Genomic DNA, 27,311 nt, shown 5'->3' on the forward strand with positions numbered 1-27,311 from the left:
AATAATGAAGCAGCTCATTTACCACTGATAAAGGTAGTCAGGACAGCAGCTCAGGTGTCTCTCGCCACTCACCTTCAAGGTGTCTTTTGCCTACTCATGGTCACCTTTGCAAGAAGCATCAAGCAACCTATGGGGAGACCTCAACTGCCCCACACCTTCCTTGTGGCCAATCTCTAAAAAGTACCAGAACTCATTTGTGGTCAAGCCAAGATCAAAGAACCTGCTCAAGTTTGAGAATTCCACCATCGCACGAACTGCATTTGGGGAACACTGAACAGGAGCATATTTCATGGAGTGGATCACTTCCTGGAGAAGACGCAGGATGGGAAAAGTAAATCCCAACACGAACTAATACGGATGGAATTGACGGCTCTTTCCTTAGTAGTGGCATCCTTACCGCATGGTTCATAGCCGCTATCATCTTTCACTCATTTGACGCGAACCCCCGACCGAATCACATGCTTGTACGCCTCAAGAAAATCCCAAAACAGCTCATCGAAATTGATCTTGACATGCGCGGCCTTGAAATAGCCAACATTGCCGGAAGAACCTCCTTGATGGTACAAGGATTGAGGATATTCGTCACTTTTGCCATCGAAGGAAGACACATCAAAATCTTTGCAAAAAGTACGAGGAAACATATTTAGAAGGTAGCTCGCAAAAACTAAAAATAAAAATAAAAAATAAAAAATAACATAGAAGGACTGCAAGCCTAGCGCCCCTGCGCTATGCCCCACGACCCTCACCATTTCTCTCGACCAGGCCCCAACCGCAAGCTAGGCTCGATGGGCCAGGACCTGGTCTTTCACTCTTTCCTTAGCACACTTGACGACATCATGATCAGCGCACTAACCAGAGAGATCTAGCATGTGCCGGTCTCTATCTCCCTCGTCATCCACCTACACAGGCCCTTGCCCAGTAGCCTTGAAGGTTAGCCCAAGCCGACCCGTGCCGCACCACAAAGCAGTTGTAAAACTCCCGAAAAATTCAAGAAGAAGAAAATTCAAATTTTTCTTACCTTGGTGCGGCATGGAGAAGAAGAACAACAACGAGGGATAACTATTTGCAAGGACAAGATAAGGAGAACACTAAGGAAGGGGGAAGAAAAATTTCCTCAGGCTTCTTTTCCTTGTTGGAATAATGATTGCTTTCCAAATTTATTTAATCCCTTGCTTAAGGCAGAATTTAATAGGTATTGGGGGCAATTGGTTTCCTTTGCCTAGAAGAAGTCTATCTCCAAATCAAGAATGAAAATTAAGTTCAAATTGGGAAACAATTCTACAAGCCTAAGTAGCTTGGGATTCTTACACATACTATCATTTTCCTATGTGCAGCCTAATAGGTGTGGCGGCATTTGTAGAGCCTAAAACAATCCCAAAAATTCTAGAGGCGACATGTGGACTTTTGTTCAAGAAAGACAAGATTGCCCTCAATAAATAGGCATGCTTCTCAGATACTCCCCGCGCAGCTCACACCCCTGAAGGTCTTAACAGCTAAATACGACTTCCCACAGCTCACCTTCCCATAGCAAGGAATTAAAGATCAGAATTAATTACCCAAATCCTATCTTTAGTACATTCCCAATTGAAGATTGACTCCAATCAAGTAAGTAATCCCAATTTAAATAAATTAGGGATAATTACTCCTTATCTCAAGATATTATTTCCGATTTAATATCTTGAGCATATTTCTATTTCTCCATAAACACCTTGGCTAATAGGAGGCTGCCATGTGTAGGGTAAAACCTTAACACTATGGTCGGCCTATCCCTATAAATACCCTATATTCTACCAAATTTCAGAGCTTTTGCTACCCCTAAAAAAGCCCTAAACACTTTATTCTCTCAGAGAAACTGATTTAGGCATCGGAGATCCATTGGGCTAATCCCCCGCCCACTCCCCCCCCCCCCCACCCACCTCGTGGGCGCGTGAGGCTTAGGTTTTTGATCAAAGGTGTTGATTGTTTTGTAGGTGCATTTTCGTCAAGACAAAAGATGGCGGAAATTTGCATCGACACTTATGTTTCTAATTCCTTTGTTTTTCTTGGCAGATCTAACATGCTATATTTGGCCATGTCTAGCAATTATGAGTAGCTCGTTTACATACTCGATGCTTCTTTTATTTCTAGATACAGCTGGATTTTGGGTATCAGTTATTGCAAAATTAAGTTTAGATTACTTGGTTTACAAATTGCTGTAATTGCATGCTATGGTGCTAGTTTTATTTAGTTTTTATATATTAATACTTTCTACTTCTACTTGTGCAAATGGCTCGATTGAATGAAGGGTTATCCTTTTTCGATGCAATTCTTATTTGTCATATGTTTCAGATTGCTTGGACATTCTTTTCCATTTGTACATGATTTGTATAGTTTTAAGAATTCCAGGATTTGTATATATTCACATTCAGCATCTAGATGTACATTCGGAATTTATCAATCAATAAAGTATTATTTCTTAACAATTTTGTGTATTATATTTTGATATACATATATAGTAGCTGAGCATTAAAGCATTTATTTTTTATTTTTTTATAAATTAAATGTCTTTCCCGACGAAACAAATTTTGTCGGGAGAGGGAAGATTGTGCCAACGAAATATTCACGGTGGCAAACACATTTTGTTGGTTGAATAATATTATTTGTCGGCTTAAAACCCTTGTACTGACGAAAATATTTGTCGAGAACAATGAAAATGCTGACAAAAAAATGTTTGACAGGAAAAGTTGAACCTTAGCCGACGAAGTATCAAAATCTGTCGGGAAAACTCTTACGCAACATGCTTTGCTCGACAAAATGGCAGACAAATTTTTTCTTTAGGAAAGGATCTTTACCGACAAATAAATTTTGTCAGCAAAGTCAAAATTTCTAGTAGTTATACTCCAATATCGCACACACCAAAAATCACCAATATTAGGTAATGGGATGAAATTCTTCGGTGGTTAGAAACGAAAAATCACAATTAGCGGTTATTTTATCTTAGATTTGATTTTATAAAACTATTCTTCGACTTTAAAAGAATACAGTGAACAAATCCGATCATCAATTTAAAATATTTACACTAGTGTCTCGATTCAGTAATGTAATGTCATATAATTCTTTATTACAAATGAAGACCATGATGTCACCAACACGGTAACGGTGTTCCATGTAAGTCCTCTAAAGGAGAATAACTAACAGTGAATTAATCAAGGTCTTGTTTAAACTCAAGTTATTATATATACTTCTAAGGTTTAAGAAAATAACATGACTAAAGTACCACAGTATATCGATTTGGTACACACTTCCACACTTCCAAACTTTGACATGCTTTATTATAAGTTGGCTGAGGCCACTTATTAGTAAATGATGACATGATTAACAACTACTAACTATGATTTAGGAATATGATATGATGATCATTTATGCAAGACATTGGAATCCAGAGGGAGGAGTCTTCCCACAATTAATGAGCCCCTGAAGAGCAATGGGGATGATGGGGTTAACATTAAGAAGCTTAGCCTTGATATGGTGGTGGTGGTAGGGGTGGTACTACCTTTGGTGGAGATGGTGGTAGTGGAGAAGGCTTCATTGGGACAACTGGGGTTGAAGATGGTGGTGGCGGTGGGGGTGGTCCTACCTTTGGTGGACATGGTGGTGGTGGTAGGGGTGGTACTACCTTCGGTGGAGATGGTGGTGGTGGGGGTGGTACTACCTTTGGTGGTGGTGGTGGTGGTGGAGGCTTCACTGGGACAACTGGGGTTGGAGATGGTGGTGGGGATGGGGGTGGGGGTGGTACTACCTTTGGTGGAAATGGTGATGGTGGTGGAAAAGGCTTCACTGGGACAACTGGGGTTGGTGGAGATGGTGGTGGTGGTGGAGGAGGCTTCACTGGGACAACTGGGGTTGGAGGTGGTACTACCTTTGGTGGAGATGGTGGTGGTGGAGGAGGAGGCTTCATTGGGACAACTGGGGTTGGAGATAGTGGTGGTGGTAGGGGTGGTACTACCTTTGGTGGAGATGATGGTGGTGGTGGTGGTGGTGGAGGCTTCATTGGGACAACTGGGGTTGGAGATGATGGTGACGGTGGCGGTGGTACTACCTTTGGTGGACATGGTGGTGGTGGTAGGGGTGGTACCTCCTTCGGTGGAGATGGTGGTGGGGGTAAGGGTGGTACTACCTTTGGTGGAAATGGTGGTGGTGGTGGAGGAGGCTTCATTGGGACAACTGGGGTTGGACTTGGTGGTGGTGGGGGTGGTACTACCTTTGGTGATGGAGTTGGAGGGCATGGTATTTCAGTAGGTGGAGGAGGCTTCATTGGGACAACTGGTGTTGGTGTTGATGGTGGGCTTGGCAATATAACAGGTGGTGTAGGTGGTGGTTTTACAGTTGGGGGCTTAGGGGTAGATGGTAGAGGCAGAATAACTGGGGGTTTGGGATATGGAGGTGGTTTAGCAACATGAGGTTTTGGATAGGGATGTGGCTTTATAATGGGTGGTTTAACATAAGGTGGTTTTGTGGGTACATGAGGAGGAGGCTGTGCATAAGGTGGCTTTGAGGGCGGTTTGGGAACATGGGGATGATGCTTTGGATGAGGTGGTTTCACATGTGGAGGTGGTTTGACATGCGATGGTGGCTTCTTTGGAGGTTTAGGGTAGGAGGTTGGCGTTACGTGGGGACGATGTTTGGGTGGAAAGTAGGGAACTGGAGGGTGTGTTGGTGGTGGGTAATAGGAGTTAGCAAGAGAAGTGAGCAAACTACCCAAGTTGAGAATGAGGACTAAGAGCAAAGCCAGAGCATAATTGATCTCCATGTCAATACTATAACTTCACAACTCTCAAGAGAGTTTGGAACTGGATATTGAATCCCAATACCAAGCCAATGGCTTTATGGAGGCTTTGTGGGTAATGAGACAAACCTAAGTATTAATCTACGTGCTAGACAATGAGAGAGAGAGAGAGAGAGAGAGAGAGATTGTTGCCCCTTTCTTTGGCGCAAGGATCCTTTCTAGATCTTGTCTGTGTAGAGCCTCAGGATCAATTGATCATGTCCGTTCACCACAAATCAAATGGTTGCAATTCCACAACCTCTTGTTCACTTCCTTTTAACTTTTCGTCTTTCTCTATCTTCTCTTCTCCAGAATAAAATGAGTTCGCGACAGAAGAGGCATGTTGTCGTAAACAAGATTGGGGGCATGGAACTAGTTCATGACAGAATAAAGGTTACGATCTGCCTTCGTCAGCAACATCGCGCTTTGATGCATGATGAGCACATAGGTCAGAGACTATGTTTGGTTAGGCAGAATCGTAGAGGCAAAGGATGAGACATGGCATCCATGGATTTGGAGATCCTTTGGTCACGTTGACACTCTCCGATAACGTGATTTGTTTTTACATCGTTAGATATGTGGTGAACGGCCACAATCAATTGATCTAAAGGCTCCGAACAAACAAAATCCGAAGATAATTTTGTTCCCTTTCTTTGTGGTACCAAGTGTATATATAAAATTATTAATTTATGTGTATAATTAATTTGTCAAGTTGTCATGATTCATTAACTTGAGGGTCATTCCAAAACCAAGTTAATGAAGATCACATACAAGATGAAGGAATTAAGTGGCTTCCTTTCCATTGAGGGCACGTTTACGTAAGGGTAATCGGTATCAAGAAAGGGAATTGAATTTCGATTACGGAATACTCTGGTGTTTACCAAATCTGAGGGAATTAAAATTTAACGGGTCCTACACAAATTTTGGAATCCAATTCCAAAATTTGGAGGAATTGGACTCCTAACAATTGGATGGTATTTGGATTCCGGAGGATTGAGGGGGTGAGGAATCCATTTTTCTTACCCATTGTGCCCCTGCATAAAAGTTGAAATTCCGAAGAAGCCCAAGCTCTCGTCCCCAGTGATCCCTCTCCTTCTCCCTTACCACTGTCGCACATCCCTTGCCTTTCCCAAGGCACAGACCAGGCCACCATCATCTTTCACAACAATTAAACCATAAAAGTAGATCAAATGACAAACCAAGAAGAACCTTGCTGCAATTTTAGTAGTTATTTTATGAACAAAATGTCAAAAACCAAGCCCCCACACCAAACCAACAAGAAATCACAGCCCTGTAGACTAATCCTTCGACATCAGCACCATTACCACTGCCTATCGACCATAAACCCACCTCAATTTCAAACTATTGAAAGATGAGAGAGGCGGAGAAGGAGAGGAACAATTAGGTTGGGGTTTGATAATTGGTTAGTTTGCTTTTTAATTTTATTTTATATCATTTCACTTTCTATTAATCAGCATATAAAAATAATTTAGTATAACAAGGGTATTTTAGTAATCACATTAGTTTCTATTCCGATTGATGTGAACTAGTAAATAGTTTATATAGGTTAATGTTATGTTGGTAAACAGCTTTAATAAGAATCTGATTCTGTTTTTTTTTTTTTTTTTTTTTTGTGAATAAGAATCTGATTCTGACTCCACCCATTATAATTCCTTTTCAATTCCCCTTATTTTGATTACGGATTAATAAACGAGCTATAGATTTCAAGATCCAAATAGGGTACTGTAGATCTGAAATCATTATCTTAAGCCATGTTTGGAAGAGAAATTTGTAAGTACCAATAAATCTATGTTAAATTAGTTAGAAATGCATTGTAAAAGATTCGATGAATAAATTTGAAATGATAGATACAAAATTGATAGGGATTTGCAAAATGATTACTTGAAGTTGAATTAGTCAATGCTAAATCCATTGGTTCGTATTTTTGTGCTTGAATTCATTTAAAAAATTTCAATCTAATATTTTTGTAAACTTGCAAATTTCTATTCCAATCATATATGAGGTTATGGGCAAAGGTAAGAAATCAAGAAAACTCGGAAGGATTTTGATATAGGCGAAGTTTGAACATGAAGTTTGCTATTCGACCCGTGATTTGGGTTCATGATGCCAGAACCACCACATGTGATGCTTTCACAAACAAAATTTTCTTGTATAAAAAAAAAAAAAAAAAAAAAAACTATGGGGACAAAAATGGGCCCTAGACCTTTTCAACTTAAAAAGGATATGGTTTTTTGGGTGTGGAGTGTTCATTTCCTTCCTTGGATAGGACTAGTCAACTAGTGTTACCTCTTTCTTAGGTTAAGCTTGGCCATTCCTATCGTATGAATAGACAGATGCAATCGCATTCGCGCGCACTTGGGTGTCGGTCATACACCTCATTATATATATTTGAAATTAAATTCTATTTTTTGAAATTTGGACTTAGGAACTTTCTTTTAGAGTAAATTACATTTTACCACCTCATTTTCGGCCACATAACAAACTTATATCTCATCTTCTGATCATTTCAATGTTTACGTCAATTAACTTACAACTTTGTTAAATGTCAGACTGAGTGTTAGTGTGGATAAACAGCTCACTTGACAGATTTTTTAACGGAAGTTTGATATGACAACGAATTCATAATTTAATGTATGACATTACAATGTTTAAAATATGATGTATGAGTTTGTTATCTGACATAAAATTGAGGTAGTAAAATGTAATTTACTCTTTATTTTAATTTACATAGGTGCTAACCCTAGCTGCATGAAATCACATTTCAGAAGGTACAGGTGGTCTAAGCCGGGTAAGATGACGTTGGTCTATGCATTGTGCGTGTATATATAACCATCATGTACATATATAATGGAAAAGGATCCTTGCCGGATCCTTTTCCTAGGGATTCTAGGGATCCCGTGATCATGACCATTCATCGTACATTGTGCGGTCAGAAATCATTTCAAAATTTAAAATTTAAAATTAAATATAAATAGTACCTAACAAAAACTGATCGCATGATGTATGATGAACGATCACAATCACGGGATCCTTAGGATCCCTAGGAAAAGGATCCGGCGATGATCCATTTCCATATATAATAGGTTGAATTTATTTTTTCGAGTTAAGGATACCTGCGGCCACAAAAAGATCATCGAACGACCTCTGTAAAGTCATTAGGGTTTGTATTATTTTGTAATATGAAAAGTCAAGTTCGCCAAAGAATTGACTAAGGATAGTGTTTTTTTTTTTTTTTTTTTTTTTTTTTGATCTTTATCAATTCATTCTTTCCGACGATTGAAAATTGAGATAGTGTGTGAGAAGTAAAAATAGGTTTCTGAATAACACTACCTTGAATTGTATAAATATGGAGGAAATAATGAGCATACATGTATTGTCATCGTCTTCCTATTGCAAACAAGTCTGTGTACTGGCGTTTAATGGTGAAAGTCCAACCTCTCGGTCACGCCATTTGAAGTATATCTAAAAATTTAAATGCAGTTGGCCTAGTTTAGGTGCAAGGTATCTTTGTTGACAAAAACATTGATCTAGCTAGATATTCTATCTCGACTCTTGAGAGGAAAAAAAAAAAAAAAAAAAAAGGAGTAATAATGCTATTAGTTTTTATATTTTGTTTGAGATATGGGCAAAATGTGTTGAGGAGATTTGGGATGAAGAAAGGTCGAGGGAGTGACAGGATGAAACAAAGAAGAAGGAATGAAAGCAAAATCTCGAAAGTGAAAACAATTCAAAATATATAATTTTAAATTTTAGTTTTTAGATTTTGTTTTGTACACCTTTCTTTGTACATTTTCTCTACATCTCTCCCAACATCAATGTGTGTGGTGGGGTGGTGCCGTAGTAAATCTATATAGACATGCTCTCTAAGAGGTATCAGACATGAGTGTTCAAAGTTGGAGCAATCTTCCTCAGTTGTCCACGAGGCATTCGCAGAAACAAATGATGTTCAATAAGAGTTGCCGAAGAAATGACTCGATGTGAACTGGATGTGCTTGAGCAATGTCAATGCAAATGCTGCTAGCACAAACATAACCCTCTCGCTGGGCAAACACGAAACAAGGAGATGAAACCATGTCCAGAAAACTAGGATACCCATGATGTTCAATCCTTTCTTTGGGACATTCTGCCTCGAAAACAAGGGCACTATGTCTGGATAAACAAATTAAACCTCCCCACCATCTTAATCAGATAACAAGTTTTGTTTATCACACACAAATCAAACTGAGAAAATCCTTACGTTTGAGTTTTTTTGGATCTGTATTCAAACACATTCCTTATCTCTCAATTTCTATTTTAAGGGTATATTAGTATTTTTATATCAATTTTTTGTTATAATTATCATAAACTTAAAATTGTGGCTATAATTCTACAAGGGTTTATTGATCAAATACATCATTTTGGTCCCTCACTTTCAAAATCAATCAGTCGTCCCTGACATTCCTTATCGCACATCAATTTGGTCATTCTGTTAAGATTCCGTCAACTATTTTGTTAGTTTGTATGTGGGACCCACAAATCCAATGAAATGTTGACACGTGGATTCATAAAATAAGGGTTTTATCGCAAATGTCTCTGACATTGATCCAACTTCTTATTTTGGTCCTTGAGTTTCAAAAATCGAAAAATTTGGTCCCTAACTTTCTATACCTCACATCAATTTAATCCTTCCGTAAAAGTCTCGTCAATATTTTTTGTCCCACTAATCCAATCATATGGCGCCACATGGATTAACTATAAGAAACTATTTTTTTAAGATTTAAAACTAAAAGTAAAATAAGAAACTAAAAATCAAAACTAAAAGAAAAAAAAAAGTCATCTTCAACTTCATCAAGGTATGCTCAAAAACAAAAGGAAGACACCATGACACCACTAAAGTACTTGGCCTCCTAAACTCTCTCCTCATTCTCTCTAGTTGGTCATAATCCTAAATCCTATCTAATTTAAAGTGAATTAGGATTCAATTTTATTGAATTTAGATTGAATTTTTTTTCCAATTGGGGTTGTGGGATGTGAGAAAAATGTCAGTGCAGAATACTCTTCTTTTGGTTCACTCAAAAAAAAAAAAAAAAAAAAAAAGTTTCTTATAGTTAATCCACGTTGAGCCATATAATTGGATTAGTGAGACCACTTTAACGGAGAGAATAAATTGATGCGTGGTAATGAAAGTCAGAGACCAAATTGATCGATTTTTTAAACTCAGGGACCAAAATGAGGAGTTAGATCAATGTCAGGGACCATTTGCGATAAAAGCCCTTATTTTGTGTAATATACGTGTCAGCATGTGATTGGATTTATGGGTCCCAAGTACAAACTAACAGAATAGTTGACGAAATCTTAACGGAAAGATCAAATTGATGTGAGGTAGTGAATGTCAGAGACTACATTGATTGATTTTGAAAGTAAGGGACCAAAATGATGAGTTTGGTCAATCTCAGGAACCATTTGTGATAAAAACCCTTCTATATGGATTCTAAATTTTGGTTATTTTTCTAAATTTCCCTTCCTTATTGGCCGCCTACCACCCTTCAATCATCTTCGTCAGAGAGGAGGTAAATAAATTGAGAAAAAAAAAAACGAAGTAAATGAGGGAGAGGAGGGAAATTAATACGTAGACAGGAAGGTCATTCTATGAACGCAAGGTATTTTAGGGTTCTTAATTCTAAGAAGACAAAGGATTTAGATCTTTTTTATGTGCATGTGAATGAAATTCATGGTTGTAATCTCAAGCTTTGCCATCCTCTTTTATTCCCTCTGTTTGTATGAAATTCATTTGCTTGATAACAATAACAAGTTAATTAATGGATAGACTTCTTACAAAGTTTCAAAGTAATTCGACAAAAGTGACGAAGTATCCTTAGCCATTACTGAAGTATCTTGAGTTCCTTCTGTTTACTAGATTCTGCAAGCATCCTGAAGGATCATGCTGACCAGCCTTCGGCATCAAATGTTCTGTCAAGCAGTAGATCATATCCCTCAGTTTAGAAAAGGTTTGTTGCCTAAGGACCAAGAAATCATGGTTCTGCAAACAATTCTACTATATCCTAAGAAAAGAGTGAACGAAAGCCTCACAAAACCTGAGTTTTGGATGCTTGCACTACCTCCCAGTTACCGGCGAAAGCAAAGTCTCTACATACATAGCTAATTGAAGAGACAAGGACTTTTTAGGCTTAATAGCACTCCTATATCTTTGTCCCTTTGCATCATATAATATTAAGTTTTTAGGCTTAATAGCACTCCTATATCTTTGTCCCTTTGCATCATATAATATTAAGTTACCGCTACTTGAGCCGACGTAAACATTATCATCCTCCAACACATATAAAAGATGTGGATTTATATAGGGTATAACGTTCAGCACTATCAGTTTGGTCCAAGATTCCTCGAATCCGTATTCTGCCATCACCCATATTTCCGTACTCCTGTTTCTGCAGCAGAAATGGGTAAGAAAACACAAAAGATGGGAACCTCTATAATCCCCAACATCCGCCCAAATCATCGATTGTTCTTCAATAACAATGGGTAACCGCACTGGCTCCTGAAAGTTTTCCTCAGCCAAATCGAAAGATATGATTCTTAATTTTGAATCTATTTGGCTACCTTCACCGCGTTTCCTGTCTAGCCAATGTAGGGCCCCGTTCAACAACAAACCCCGTCCAATCAATTCAACATGATTGAGGCCTTCAACAGTCCTCCATGAACCCATCTTCAGTGTAAAAAGAAAAATTTCATATTGACGATTGGGAGTTAGATTTTCGCAAAAGGCCTTGTAATCATCAGTCGTAGAATCCATAAAATGATGGAAGAAGAACTGAAGAAGTAGGTTTTGGTAACTTGTTGGCATTTCCAGTACAAGGGTTCCACAAGACTGTTGGTATTGACAAGAGTTTACTAACTCAATACCAAAATATGTGGGTGATAAGTTTACAAACTCTATCACACCTCTCACCTTCACTCTCAATAAAATTGGACAAAAATTGAGAAATGAGGGAAGCTACAAGCTTTGGCAAACAAGGCACTTTGATATTAAAAAACAGATTGCAAATACACTTCTAGAATTGAATGACAAATCAGATGGGATTTATGTCTAAAGCCTTACGAGAGGCTTCCTTAAATACAACACAACCTACACCTTTACACCATCAATTGACAGCACACAGACAGCAGCATATCTGCTGTCTTTAACACATGGGAACGTGAAAAATGAAAAGACCAAATGTATTCCAGGTTGTCTACATTCGGCTAGCAAATGGTAGCACACTGCTGTCTTCCTGCTAGCAGATCACATGGCAGCATCATTCCAGGTTGTAATCACAACCTTTCGGCTAGCACATGGAGGAAACTTTAGTCTTTAAAGTTGCAGCATGTGTGGATACAACCTGTAAAGAAACTAACAACCATCAGCAACCTTTTACAGCCTGTTTTGAGTTGAATTTCCAACACGCCCCCTCAAATCAAAACGCCTTCATGCCTAGCATTTCACGCAATAACCTGAATGGTTCAACTGGCAGTGGCTTAGTGAAGATGTCAGCCACTTGTTCCTTTGTGTGACAATAGACAAGCTCAATTGTCTTTTGTTTCACATGATCCTTTAGAAAATGGAACCTAGTATCAATGTGCTTGCTCCTTCCATGTTGAACAGGATTCTTTGCAAGCTTGATTGCAGACATGTTATCCACATGAATCACAGTCGATTCCACTTGTGGATGACACACTGACTTCAATAGATTTCTTAACCAAATTACTTCACATACTGTTGAGGCTACAGCAACATACTCGGCTTCACATGATGACAAAGCAACAATTGATTGCTTCTTTGAAGTCCATGAGAAAGCTGTTGATCCTAGAAAAAACACATAGCCATTTGTGCTTTTTCTTTCATCTTGGTCACCTCCCCAATCACTATCTGAATAACCAAATAATTTTGCTTCTTCACCAAAATTATAAAATAGACCATAGTTTAGAGTACCTCTTATGTACCTCAAAATTCTCTTGGCGGCCAGCCAATGAGACTCCCTTGGTGTTTCCATGTATCGACTCACGAGTCCAACACCATAAACTATATCAGGTCTTGTGATTGTAAGGTACCGTAGGCTTCCAACCAAGCTTTTGTACACGGTTGAGTTTACAAACTCACCTTCTCCTTCCTTAGACAGCTTCAATCGAGTTGCAACTGGAGTGTTGACAATATTGCACTTGTCCATATTGAATTTCTCCAATATATCTCTCATGTACTTTTGTTGAGAAATGTAGATACCGTCACTTTCTTGCTTCACCTCTATGCCAAGAAAGTATGACATTAATCCATTGTCAGTCATCTCGAATTCACTGAACATGGATTGCTTGAACTCATAGAACATTGCTTCATTGTTTCCTGTAAACAACAAGTCATCTACATAGAGACAAATAATTAAGAACTCCCCTTTTTCACCGTTCTTCATGTAAACTGAATGCTCGTATGGACATTTCTGAAATCCATTTTGGTGAAGGTAGTTGTCAATCCTTGAGTTCCAAGCTCGTGGTGCTTGCTTGAGGCCATACAAAGCCTTCTTCAAACGATACACTTTATCTTCTTTTCCTTGTACTTGGAAGCCTTCTGGTTGTTCTACGTACACTTCTTCCTTAAGAACTCCATTAAGGAAGGCTGACTTGACATCTAATTGATAAATTTTCCATTTATGCTGAGCGGCAAGAGAGATTAGTCATCTTACCGTGTCAAGTCTTGCAACTGGAGCATAGACTTCATCATAGTCCACTCCATACTTCTGTTTGTAGTCCTTTGCTACAAGCCTTGATTTGTATCGATCCACACTTCCATCTGCAATGCGTTTGATCTTGTAAACCCACTTGACACCAATAGCCTTCTGATTTGGTGGGAGCTTTGTTAACTCCCAAGTGTCATTCTTCTCGATGGCATGGATCTCTTCTTCCATGGCTTTCTTCCAACAATCTTCTTCCACAGCTTCATTGAATGAGAGAGGCTCATGGTCTGCATAGAAGCAGAAAAAATTGGTTTCTTCTTCTTCTTGTCTATAAATCTCTGTGAGACTCCTTAACCTCATTGGAGTTGAGGAGCTGCTTTCCTCACTAGATGTAGGACCACTCCTTGCAATTCTGTGCACTGGAGTTGTTGTGATTGTTTGAGCAGGCTGTTGCTCAATAGGTGGTACAACTTCTGGTTCTTCAAAATCAGTGGAGACGATCTTCTCTTTACTGACTTCTTTGTTGTTCCACTTCCATGTCTCTTCCTCACTGAAGATGACATCTCTACTAACCACTAGTTTGCCAGTTAGTGGGTTGTAGAGCTTGTATGCCTTGGACTCTTCACTATAGCCCACAAACACACACTTCTCACCTCTATCATCAAGTTTCCTCCTCTTGGCTTCTGGAACTTGAGTATATGCAACACACCCAAAAATTCTTAGGTGTGTAACATTCGGCTTGTATCCACTCCAAGCCTCTTGTGGTGTCATCCTCTTGACACTCTTTGTTGGACATCGATTCAACAAATAAATCGAACAAGCTACAGCTTATGCCCATAACTCTTTTGGCAAATTCTTCTCCTTAAGCATGGACCTTGTCATGTCAAGGATGGTTCGATTCTTTCTTTCGGCTATCCCATTTTGCTGTAGGGTATAGGCAGCAGTAAGTTGATGCCTAATTCCTTGCTCCTTGCAGTATGCTTGGAAAGCATTGGAGGTGTACTCTCCACCTCTATCTGATCTCACAGCCACAAGCTTGTGGTTGCTTTCAGCCTCTGTGAGTGCCTTGAACTCCTTGAAAATTTTTAGGGCAGCTGACTTTTCCTTGAGAAAATAGACCCAAGTCTTTCTACTGAAATCATCAATGAAGGTAATAAAATACCTATTACCTCCATAAGACATGGGATCCAATGGACCACATATATTTGTGTGCACCAACTGCAGTGGTGCCTTTGCTCTCCATGTATCACCAACAGGGAACGATAGTCGTGCTTGCTTGCCAAGCACACAACCTTCACATACTTGGCGTGTGGCTTCAATCTGGGGTAAACCACGAACCATTCCTCCACTTGACAACAACTTTAGGCCATTGAAATGAAGATGGCCAAATCGAAGATGCCATTTCCATGACCCATCTTCCATTACATCGATGTTGCAACTCCCAATCTTTGTGTTCAACTTCAACGGGAACATTCGATTTTTTGACATTTGAACACGTGCAATAAGCTTTCTTCTTGCATTCCTGAGAGTGAGAAACATATCCTCCATATGTATAACATACCCTTTCTGGAGCAGTTGACCAATGCTCAAAATGTTGCTCTTCATACCTGGTATGTAGTAAGTATCGGAGATGTATTCTTCTTTACCATCCTTCTGGATGATTTTGATCTTTCCTTTGCCTTCAACTGGCAACTTTGAGGAGTCACCAAGACTTACAGATCCATAGGCCCCATCTTTTAGTTCGGCAAAAAACTCTTTTTTTCCACACATGTGATTGCTTGCACCAGAGTCCAAATACCAAACATCTTGTTGGCTACTGGAATCATGGTGTGCTAGTAAGACTGTAAGTTCTTCACCAGCATTTCCACTTGATTCTGCCATGTTGACATGCTCACCATTTTTATATGAACATTCATTTGCATAATGTCCATACTGCTTGCAACTGTGACACTGGATATGCGCATTTCCTCGAGTAGATCTCCACTCTTGAGACTGACCTCGATTTTGTGCATAGCCTCGACCTCTTCCTCGAGCACGTCCTCGGCTACGGTTAGATGAACTCCCATGACGTGAGTTCCACTGCCCACGACCTCCATTTGGTTTGTCAATATTCAACTTTGACTCCAAAGCTTGCTCTAGTGTTGTGGGGTTTGCATTCTTCTGAATGCGTTGCTCGTGAACTAGGAGGGATCCTAGTAGCTCCTCTGCGCTCTTCACCTCCAAATCCTTGGATTCCTCAATGGCAGTCACCACATGCTCAAACTTAGATGTGAGTGACCGGAGTATCTTCTCCACAACTCGTACTTCATCGAGTCTCTCGCCATTTCTCCTCATCTGATTTACTATCACAATGAGCCTTGAGTGATAGTCAGAGATGCTCTCTCCTTCATTCATGTGAGCAGTTTCAAAATCTGCTCGAAGTGACTGTAATCTCACTTTCTTGACCCGATCTACTCCTTTGTAGATTGTACTGAGTGTGTCCCATACTTGCTTGCTCGTTGTTGCTTCTGCAACCTTTTCGAACGTTGAATCTTCTAATCCTTGATATAGAAGATACAACGCCTTTTGGTCCTTCTTTCGTAAGTCCCTGAGAGTGCTACTTTGTTCTGCAGTATATGCAGCTTCTTGCGCGGCAGTGGGTACAACATACCCACCACTGACAACTTCCCACAACTCTTGTGATCCAAACAAAGCTTTGAATTGGATACACCATCTTTCATAATTTTCTTTCTTCAATACGGGAACTTGGAGTTTGATAGGAGCATATTTATGCGACTTAAATGGCTTGTTCTCGTACATTTACGTTATGTTTCTTTAGTTATTTTAGTACTTTAAGCTATTTTCGTGTGTTTGTAGGTCCAAAGGGCTAAAGGAGCAAAAAGATGCATTTTGGAGACTTTTGGAGCACTTTTGGGCTAAGGACGGATAGCTTATGCTTGAAGCCAAAGTGTTGGACGAAATTGAAGACCTAATTGGAGCCAAAGTGTTGGAACCTTGTTCTCTTTAGTTTTAGGACATTTAAACCTTTCCTAATCCCAATCACGCCATGCATAACACACATCCATTCTAACACATTGTCATTGCACATGCATTTCCTTCATTAGTTAACCCACATGCACTTATCACTTATCATGACCACATATCATATCACTTATCACTTAACATATCATCCACCTACTTCACCTACAACATCCATCCACTTCACCTACAACATCCATCCACTTCACCTACAACATCCACCTACTTCACCTACAACATCCACCTACTTCACCTACAACATCCACTTCACCTACAACATCCACCTACTTCACCTACAACATCCACCTACTTCACCTACAAATGACATAGCCATATGTTCCCTCCACTACTCCTATAAATACCCTTGCATTCATTCATTCATGGACATCTCATTTTCATACACAACACATTACAAACACATTCTCCTTTCTCTCTTAGCCGTGAGTCTCCCTTAGAATCCAAACTCCATCTCTCCATTTCACACACCACAACTAACACAAACACTTCCCCTTAGAATCCAAAACCGTGAGTCCCCATTCCACCATTCCTCATCCATTTCCATAATTCCCCAAACCTCACCTTAGACCTTGTGCTACAACAACGAGGAAGATAAGAGGGCCTAAACGTTCATACAATTCACGTTTGAGTTGTTGGAATGTTTACGCGTTTCTTTGATTTCAATGTTTAAATTCAATTCTCTTTGTTTTGTAATATGAGGAATGGAAGAGAAGAGTGCCTAAACGTTCATACAATTCAAGTTTGAGTTGTTGGAATGTTTAGGTGTTTCTTTGATTTCAAAGTTATGAGGAACTAAACCCTTTTTGGCTAGGGGTGATTTCAATACCATGATTATTTATGTGATATGAATTGATGAATTCCGGTTATGAACTCTTGATTCGTGAATGCAATTGGCTTAACTATTTGATGATTAACTTATTTGTGTTTGTTGATTGAGGGTCAACACTTAATTAGCATGCATGAATATGTGGCTAAAGTTTAAGAAGGTTTCACATAATCGTTACTAACTTATACTTGAAAGTAGTGAAGGTCGCTTGTCACGATCGCGTTAAGTTTAATTCTTAGCATGAGTAACATGATGTCATAGTTGCAAATGCTTTGTCAATGCTTATGGTTTTCATTATTCTTAATGATCTTCGATTGTATCTCTATTATGATGACATGTAGGGAACTTTTGAGAATGTTTTGGGTTGTCGAATGATGCCATCCAATCCAATAATATAAGGAAAATCTGAGGGTTAACTAGTGATGTCACGGTTAATTTGGGGCATTGTCGTTCATAATTCAATGAAGGAATAACTGGAAATTGATTCATATGCATAAATATCATGTGTGGAGAAAGAACCTCTAGCTAATTCACCAACCATCTTGTTTCACAACACTTGTTTACAATCTGTCCATTTTTTGCATTTTGTTTGTTTATTTCAACTTCGTCAAAACTAAAACCCCCTTTTTTATTTTTCCTTGTTCCCAAGTGTCTTAAATCTGTTTTAATTTAGTTTTTATGTTCTTAAGTCAATTTAGAAGGTTTTAGCAAGCCCTCCTAATCCCCGGTCTAGAACGATCCCTCACTTATCCATTCTACTACAATTGTCAAACGAGGGTTTAATTTATGCGCGTATAATTCTCGCATCAAATTTTGGCGCCGTTGCCGGGGATTAGTAACTTTGCTAATCCCTTGGTTCTTTTCTTTTTTTTTGTTTAGTTGTTTTCGTTTTATGTTTTTAACTTAGTGTTGTTTTCTTTGTTTGTTGTTACTTTTGATATTTGATTTAGTTCTCTTTCTTTGATTTTAGGTACTAGAGAAGTAAGATATGGATTTTGCTAGCATTCAAGCTCAATTGGCAAATCTTACTTCTAAATTGTTGCCGTATGCTGAAAGGACCACAATGCAGAGTGTCCCTACATTTGGTGCTTCATATAGGCAAGGATTTCAAGCCAATCAATGTCCACAAAAAGATTGGAGGGATCATTCAAACTCTATATGGTGGGAAGATCAACAAGTTCAACGTGAAGCATATTGGCAACCATATGAGGAGTTCTATTCAAGACCTATGCAGCCACCACAACTTCATATGCAATATGCTCAATTAAATTCAAGTTCGCCAATAGATTATATTCAAATTCTTAATGAAATAAATTCTTTGGCGCAGGGGTCACAAAATCAAGCCAAGGAGGCTCAGCAAGAAGCATATTGGCAACCATATGAGGAGTTCAATACAACACCTATGCAGCCACCACAACCTCCCCCACAACAATTCCAATCAAGTTCAAGTATGTCCATGGATAATGATAAAAATTTTCAATTACTAACCTCTTTGACGCAGGACGAACAAAATCAAGACAAGAAGTTGGGTAAATTGGACGAGCAATTTGGGCAGATTATGGAGTTCATGAAACAAAACCAAGAGCAAAGTGAACTTTCCAACTCAACTATTGAAAAATCGAAGGAAGATTTTGAAATCCATAATGCTATCACTTTGGGAAGTGCTATGGAGGTTGGAGCTGTCCTAAAAATGTCCAAACATAGCCTAGAAGTGGATGAAGAGCTGCTAATTGAGGAGGAGGAAGAAGACATGCACACGGCAAGGGTAGAACAACCCTTGCCGCAGCCCCCTAAGCCCTCTAAACCACCCACCACCAGTAAGGACGTCCCAATTCCATGTTATTCTGATGTTATTCCACCCAATGTCCCTTTTCCTAGCAGGTTTTTTGATTCCCAACCAAGAAGAGAGTAAAAAGGACATCGTGGAAGCCTTCCCAAAGGAGCAAAATGCTATTCAAATTCTTGGTGCAACACAGCAAGTTTTAGATGGTGTTGAATTCTTCAAAGGACTTTGTACACCAAGAAGAATGATTCAAGAGAAGGTAGTGGCTGGAGAAGATGTAGAAGGCATCAAAGAGGACATATTTGAAACCACAATTCCCAAGGAAGTTGGATTTTATGACACGGGACAAGTCATAACTTTCGAAGGGGTGTTTATTCTGGAGTTCATTTTGGAGCACACAGGTAAGCCGCCTCCCCGAATTTCAATTTTCTTTTATACTAACATGTGGTTAATGATTCAGGCACCTACACTAGAATTCAAACCAATGCCGGTGCACTTCAAGTATCACCTTCCATTCAAGGACAAATTCCATGCCGTTTGATTTGATTTAAAAAAAAAAAAAAAAAAAAAAAAAAAGATACTAAACATGGAGAAAGATGGTGCCTTCACAAAGGTTGTTTACGTGAAGCCCCACTACGAGGCGTCGGAGCGGAAGGCATAGGAGCGGAAGGCATAGAAGCGGAAGGCATAGGAGCGGAAGGCATAGAAGCGGGAGGCATCGGAGCGGAAGCCATCGGAGCTAGAGCATTCCAGGCCTCAATACTTGGCCAAGCGCTGGACGAGCCAGGAAAAATGTGCCTCTGGAAGTAAGCCGCAAGCCTTTGACGGTCACTTTGACGGTCACTTTGCATCCGACCATTGGATTCTTGCAGCTCATCAAGCTTCCTTTTCATGCCCGTCGAATAGTTGTTTGCAAGCACATGCAAACTTCTATTCTCGTACTTAAGCAGTTTGATCTCTTGCTTAAGACTTTCCACCTCCGCCATCAATGATTCCACCTAACGGGAGCGGGCAAGCAGGCGTTGGCCCATGTTGGACACAGAACTCGCACACTGAACACTAAGTGCGAGGGACTCTTGAACGGCCAACTCATCGGACCGTCCTGACAGCAGTCTACTATCTTTTGGAGTGAGGAGGTTCCTAGCTACTATTGTAGCTGTTGTGGCGTCCTGCATCACAGAGTCTTCACCTGAAAGAGGACCGTTAGAAGATAAGAAAGAAGGGCGCCATACGTTACCTTGACGCGGCGCGCCCGTATCACTGCTAAGGCTCAATTCCAAGCTAAGGTTCGATGGGTTTGCCATTTTTCAAAAGTGTTCAAAGAGAAGGGGTGGATGGAGTTAAATTTCAAAGGGCCGGAGACGATGTTCAAGAATGGGAATTCTTCAGAGTGTGTGTGTTGGCGATGATCGATAACTCTATAAAAAGCCAAGGCGACGCGTCCACCGATTCAAAAAGCCGGAATTTCCGACGTAAGTTAGGCGACGCGTTCTCGGCTTTTCAAAAACGCGTTCAACTTTGTCAAAAGTTCACGTGGAGGTCATCATCGCAGCTACACTTTTGCCGACAAGCGTAAATTTCGGCGACGCTTTCTCTGCTTTTCAGAAAACGCGTGCGACTTTGTCAAAAGAGCTCTGACAGAGCCGCATACGCACTACTACGTGTCGTTCAGAAATCGAAGGGGCGTCGTGCAGAAATCGAAGAGGCGTCCGTTCAGAAATCGAAGAGACGTTTGTCGACACGGGTAAAAGAACAATACCACCACTTGATATTATCTCTATATATGTCGACTTCGTCTTTTATGGCAAGGCAAACATGAAGAAAATGCCCAACTCTTCCTCACCTCTGAGGTCGCACTCCCAGCAAAGCCTTTCGAAATACTCAATTCTTCATTCTTCCCCAATGATGATACCAGATGCCTGGAGTACATATGACCCAGGTGGAAACAGCACAACAAATACATGTGCTGATTCATTCACCGCTTCTTCAAAAGCAAAGGTATCTCATATCATCAAGGTCTAAAGCAAAAGTATCTCATATCATGCTCTTTCCCTATCTTTTCCTTTGCCCTTGTTATTACTCGCATGGCAAAGTAAAGAAAAGCAATCAGAGGCACTTGGAGTCAGTCTTCTGTTCTGGAACCGACTGCCTGGAATCCATTCCTGATTGCTTACCTAGAGTTGCTCTCGAGTAGTCATCTTCAACGGTTGACACACTTCCGGAGAAGGGACCACTTCTGCAAGGGGAGCAAGCAAGGCAAGTGAAAATGATACATTGAAGCATGTGGAGACAAACATAGGCTGAGTTATCCTCCAACCCTTTTCAATACGAATTGGAAAGATTGAACAAAGAAACAGACCAAAGGAGTAAGCTCAGACCTTCGGGGGAGACCAAAAGAAGCCTGTTGCCCAGTTCAAGAGTAGCACAAAGGAAAATCAACGATGGGAGCAGCGCAGTTCAAAAGTAAGCCTGTGGAATCACAAAGATCAAAGCCTCAATGCAATTACCAAGGAGAAGATGGAATTTACACTCTATAACCAGATTTGCGTCTCTAAACTCTTCTCTTTGTTAATTACATTCTGCCATGTTTAGTATGTTTAAATGCTTTTTGTGTGTTTACTTATGCTTTGTATGATTTTAAGCTTAAAACATTGAGGACAATGTTTGATTTAAGTGTGGGGGGGGGTAACTAATGTTGTTAATGCAAATTCGTGGGATTTTATCGCCCATAACTTCAAATGTTGTTCCTTACTGTTTTAAGGTGTTTTTAAGTTGTTTTAGAGTGTTTTAGTGTGTTTTGTTTTATAATTCGAAAATCCCATAAAAATTTGAAAAATTGTTTTGAAAAACCCAAAAAGAGTTGTTTTAAGAGTCGTTTTTGTGTGTTTGTGTCTTAGGGTACCTTCCAACACAATGATAAGGATTTGGTTTATAATTGCATGACGGTTAGAAAGAGTTATAAACATAGAGAAAAGTTTGATTTACTCTTGGTATATGCTTGGTTATGGTTATAATGTATGACTTCACATGCAATCATAAAAGAAAAAAATTCGTTTTTGTAACATGCTTGAAAGAAGGAACTCAAACAAACGCTACAACCCTGAGAGACTTGAGCCTATAACGTTCTTTGGAGAGTATAATCTGTGATTTCTTGTTTTCTAAAGTCGTTGCATGATCTCATTATTCTTTGCTTGGTTACTACTTAGAAGGCGTTTCATCATATAGTTCCAAATGCTAGAACTCATGCCCATTTCATTCAAAGCATGTTATTGATTTGCATAACACATATTCAAGAAGAAGTTGTGTAGTGACCACCACCATAGCCAAATAGCCTTACTTCCCATACTTCGTATATGTTGTAAGTTTTAACCCCGTTGAGCCTCGTTTTGCCTTTATTCCTTGTTTACCCACATCACCCCTTACCTAGCTTAGAGTAGGACTTTCCTATACCCTTGTTCTTAAAGTTTAGTGAGCATGACTTAAATGAATTCCTTTTGAGTTACATTATGCAAGAAAATGAGTGTGGGGGAGTAAAAGTTTGTTCTTACGTTTATATGTATGTTTTGAGATTCAAAAGAAAAAGAAGAAAAAAAAAAAAAAAAAAAAAAAGGAGTGAAAATAAGTAAGAATGAACTCACGAGCGTTGATGGTTGAAGAAAGGGTCCAAAAAGTTGAATATGGCCCTAAGTTTTGTGTGATTTTCCCTTGGGTGTTCAAAGTTGACTTCTGCGTTCTTAAGGGAATTCTAAGTGCCTAATTCAATACTTTGCTCACAATTGCTTTAAGAATGTTTGTTTATCCTTCACCTTTCATTGTTAGCCAATACCCTAGCCCCGTTACTACCCTTTGACTTCTATATTGAGTGTTATGTATTTCAATTGTGGAGTTTGAACTTGGTATGAGCTTATGGTGTCACTGGTTCTCGCGTCTAAGTAGTAGCATTTCATTCATGAGATCATATCTAAACATGCTTATTAACTCCAGAAAATGCTTTCCTTATTATAACATATGTGAGTGTTCGTCTACATGTTTACATCAATCTTCTCACATATACCTAGTCTAGGGTGTGTAGTCAGAAAATTTGTGTGAAAAACGAGAGTACATCTAGTAAGAAATTGAGGGAATTCTCTAAAGGCATGTTACTACATTTGAAATGTGTTTTAATTGCTTAATTGTGAACTAGTATGTGGTGACTATGATTAAGAATGTACTTAAGTGTAAAGATGGCTCAAATCTGTGAGAATAATGATTTTTAACTTGTCATGTGCATTGGAAGTCCCTGATACGATTGTTGGAAGGTGTAGGTTGTGTTTTGTTCTTTTTGTTTTGTTTTTCTGTTTTGCTCGAGGACTAGCAAAAGCTAAGTGTGGGGGTATTTGATAGGAGCATATTTATGCGACTTAAATGGCTTGTTCTCGTACATTTACGTTATGTTTCTTTAGTTATTTTAGTACTTTAAGCTATTTTCGTGTGTTTGTAGGTCCAAAGGGCTAAAGGAGCAAAAAGATGCATTTTGGAGACTTTTGGAGCACTTTTGGGCTAAGGACGGATAGCTTATGCTTGAAGCCAAAGTGTTGGACGAAATTGAAGACCTAATTGGAGCCAAAGTGTTGGAACCTTGTTCTCTTTAGTTTTAGGACATTTAAACCTTTCCTAATCCCAATCATGCCATGCATAACACACATCCATTCTAACACATTGTCATTGCACATGCATTTCCTTCATTAGTTAACCCACATGCACTTATCACTTATCATGACCACATATCATATCACTTATCACTTATCACTTAACATATCATCCACCTACTTCACCTACAACATCCATCCACTTCACCTACAACATCCACCTACTTCACCTACAACATCCACCTACTTCACCTACAACATCCACTTCACCTACAACATCCACCTACTTCACCTACAACATCCACCTACTTCACCTACAAATGACATAGCCATATGTTCCCTCCACTACTCCTATAAATACCCTTGCATTCATTCATTCATGGACATCTCATTTTCATACACAACACATTACAAACACATTCTCCTTTCTCTCTTAGCCGTGAGTCTCCCTTAGAATCCAAACTCCATCTCTCCATTTCACACACCACAACTAACACAAACACTTCCCCTTAGAATCCAAAACCGTGAGTCCCCATTCCACCATTCCTCATCCATTTCCATAATTCCCCAAACCTCACCTTAGACCTTGTGCTACAACAACGAGGAAGATAAGAGGGCCTAAACGTTCATACAATTCACGTTTGAGTTGTTGGAATGTTTACGCGTTTCTTTGATTTCAATGTTTAAATTCAATTCTCTTTGTTTTGTAATATGAGGAATGGAAGAGAAGAGTGCCTAAACGTTCATACAATTCAAGTTTGAGTTGTTGGAATGTTTAGGTGTTTCTTTGATTTCAAAGTTATGAGGAACTAAACCCTTTTTGGCTAGGGGTGATTTCAATACCATGATTATTTATGTGATATGAATTGATGAATTCCGGTTATGAACTCTTGATTCGTGAATGCAATTGGCTTAACTATTTGATGATTAACTTATTTGTGTTTGTTGATTGAGGGTCGACACTTAATTAGCATGCATGAATATGTGGCTAAAGTTTAAGAAGGTTTCACATAATCGTTACTAACTTATACTTGAAAGTAGTGAAGGTCGCTTGTCACGATCGCGTTAAGTTTAATTCTTAGCATGAGTAACATGATGTCATAGTTGCAAATGCTTTGTCAATGCTTATGGTTTTCATTATTCTTAATGATCTTCGATTGTATCTCTATTATGATGACATGTAGGGAACTTTTGAGAATGTTTTGGGTTGTCGAATGATGCCATCCAATCCAATAATATAAGGAAAATCTGAGGGTTAACTAGTGATGTCACGGTTAATTTGGGGCATTGTCGTTCATAATTCAATGAAGGAATAACTGGAAATTGATTCATATGCATAAATATCATGTGTGGAGAAAGAACCTCTAGCTAATTCACCAACCATCTTGTTTCACAACACTTGTTTACAATCTGTCCATTTTTTGCATTTTGTTTGTTTATTTCAACTTCGTCAAAACTAAAACCCCCTTTTTTATTTTTCCTTGTTCCCAAGTGTCTTAAATCTGTTTTAATTTAGTTTTTATGTTCTTAAGTCAATTTAGAAGGTTTTAGCAAGCCCTCCTAATCCCCGGTCTAGAACGATCCCTCACTTATCCATTCTACTACAATTGTCAAACGAGGGTTTAATTTATGCGCGTATAATTCTCGCATCAGAGTTGCACTAGATTTGACGCCATAGCCGCTGCACTTGCCAGAAAGGTATTCTGGCTCTGATACCAATGGTTGGTATTGACAAGAGTTTACTAACTCAATACCAAAATATGTGGGTGATAAGTTTACAAACTCTATCACACCTCTCACCTTCACTCTCAATAAAATTGGACAAAAATTGAGAAATGAGGGAAGCTACAAGCTTTGGCAAACAAGGCACTTTGATATTAAAAAACAGATTGCAAATACACTTCTAGAATTGAATGACAAATCATATGGGATTTATGTCTAAAGCCTTACGAGAGGCTTCCTTAAATACAACACAACCTACACCTTTACACCATCAATTGACAGCACACAGACAGCAGCATATCTGCTGTCTTTAACACATGGGAACGTGAAAAATGAAAAGACCAAATGTATTCCAGGTTGTCTACATTCGGCTAGCGCATGGCAGCACACTGCTGTCTTCCTGCTAGCACATCACATGGCAGCATCATTCCAGGTTGTAATCACAACCTTTCGGCTAGCACATGGAGGAAACTTTAGTCTTTAAAGTTGCAGCATGTGTGGATACAACCTGTAAAGAAACTAACAGCCATCAGCAACCTTTTACAGCCTGTTTTGAGTTGAATTTCCAACAAAGACAACGTCCAAGCAGTTTATCTGTAGACATATCAAGCCATTGCTAGAACCCATAATCTGCACGAATCTTCTTTGAGGCTCTACTAGTGGTAATTTGTGCTTTCTGCAGAGTGGAACAACTACACGACTAGCATTTTCGTGCTTGTTCTTCGCTAATAATGTCAATAAAGATTCATAGTCTATGGACTTGAGATGGCTTGTACTTGTAAACGTTAGTAGCCTCAAGTTGTCGTTATTGTTGTTGTTGATGCGTCTAACTGCATGGCTGAGCTGCTTTCTGACAAAATAAGGATCTGAGATTAAGGTACGCCATGACTTGCATACACGCCGAAATCGTAGTATGGATTTCCCTGGAACCCATGACAGTATCTCGATGGTGATATCATTTGTGAAAATACAGGCACCATGATCCGATGGGACCAGTTGCGTCTGTCGCTCCGGCAGGCCACCTTCTGCCATGTTAATTAGATGATCAAATCTTTCTCCTGTAACTGCAAAAGATCCACGAAAAGTATTAGAATAAAAATTGAAAGAAAAGTAGAAAATCCCTAAAGCTTATACATACAATCAGCACGCCGCGAGAACTAGGGCTTCTTATACTACCATGCAAAAATTTCATAAAATCTGACAATCGGGATGAGGAAAGAATAATCAGATAAATAATCATCAATCATCAATGATAGTACTCTAGCAACAAAAAAAAAGTGCAGAAACATCACCCCAAAAAAAATATATATAGGTATAATTTATCTAAACAATCTAGAAAAGATGAAGAGAAAAATAATGGAACCAACAACATATATGTATAAAACAATCAATCCGTATACTTGTGGTTATCAGCAGGGCAGGCGAAGGGAGGAAGGGAGGAGGATAAAGAGATAATATGGGAGAAAGGAGGAGGCTAGTGCGTTTGCTGGGTTAAATGGGTAGGTATTTTGAGTTGTATCGGGCTAGGTGAGTTTTAATAGGCATCTCGTTTTTTAATTTCTTAAACTACTAATTTATGAAACCTTTTTTATCAATCAAAAAAGGGTGAAAAGACAATTTAGTCTTCTATCACACAAAAAAAAAAACGATGGGTAATAATGTAATTCCAAATTTTACTGTTTTTCATTGAAGCCTTACATATAGATGATGTTAATTTAAAATAAAATAAAATAAAAACCAAAAACCAAAAAAAAAAACCTCCCACACCCCCCCCCCATGTTCTCTCTCTCTC

At 39.1% G+C, this 27,311-nt stretch overlaps 1 protein-coding gene and 1 pseudogene across 1 annotated transcript; one reads left to right on the top strand and one right to left on the bottom strand.

Moving 5' to 3' along the window:
• The first annotated feature begins 3,115 nt into the window (after positions 1-3,115).
• On the top strand, positions 3,116-4,439 carry LOC137709108 (glycine-rich cell wall structural protein 1.8-like). Its single transcript, XM_068448236.1, has 2 exons — positions 3,116-3,132; positions 3,521-4,439. Exons 1-2 carry the CDS (start codon positions 3,116-3,118, stop codon positions 4,437-4,439), a joined length of 936 nt encoding a protein of 311 aa, XP_068304337.1.
• Positions 4,440-10,919: 6,480 nt separating this feature from the next.
• LOC137749556 (F-box/kelch-repeat protein At3g06240-like) lies at positions 10,920-26,551 on the bottom strand (annotated as a pseudogene).
• Between the last annotated feature and the right edge of the window lie 760 nt (positions 26,552-27,311).

The sequence above is a fragment of the Pyrus communis genome, chromosome 11 (assembly GCF_963583255.1).
Source record: "Pyrus communis chromosome 11, drPyrComm1.1, whole genome shotgun sequence".
Lineage (NCBI taxonomy): Eukaryota > Viridiplantae > Streptophyta > Magnoliopsida > Rosales > Rosaceae > Pyrus > Pyrus communis.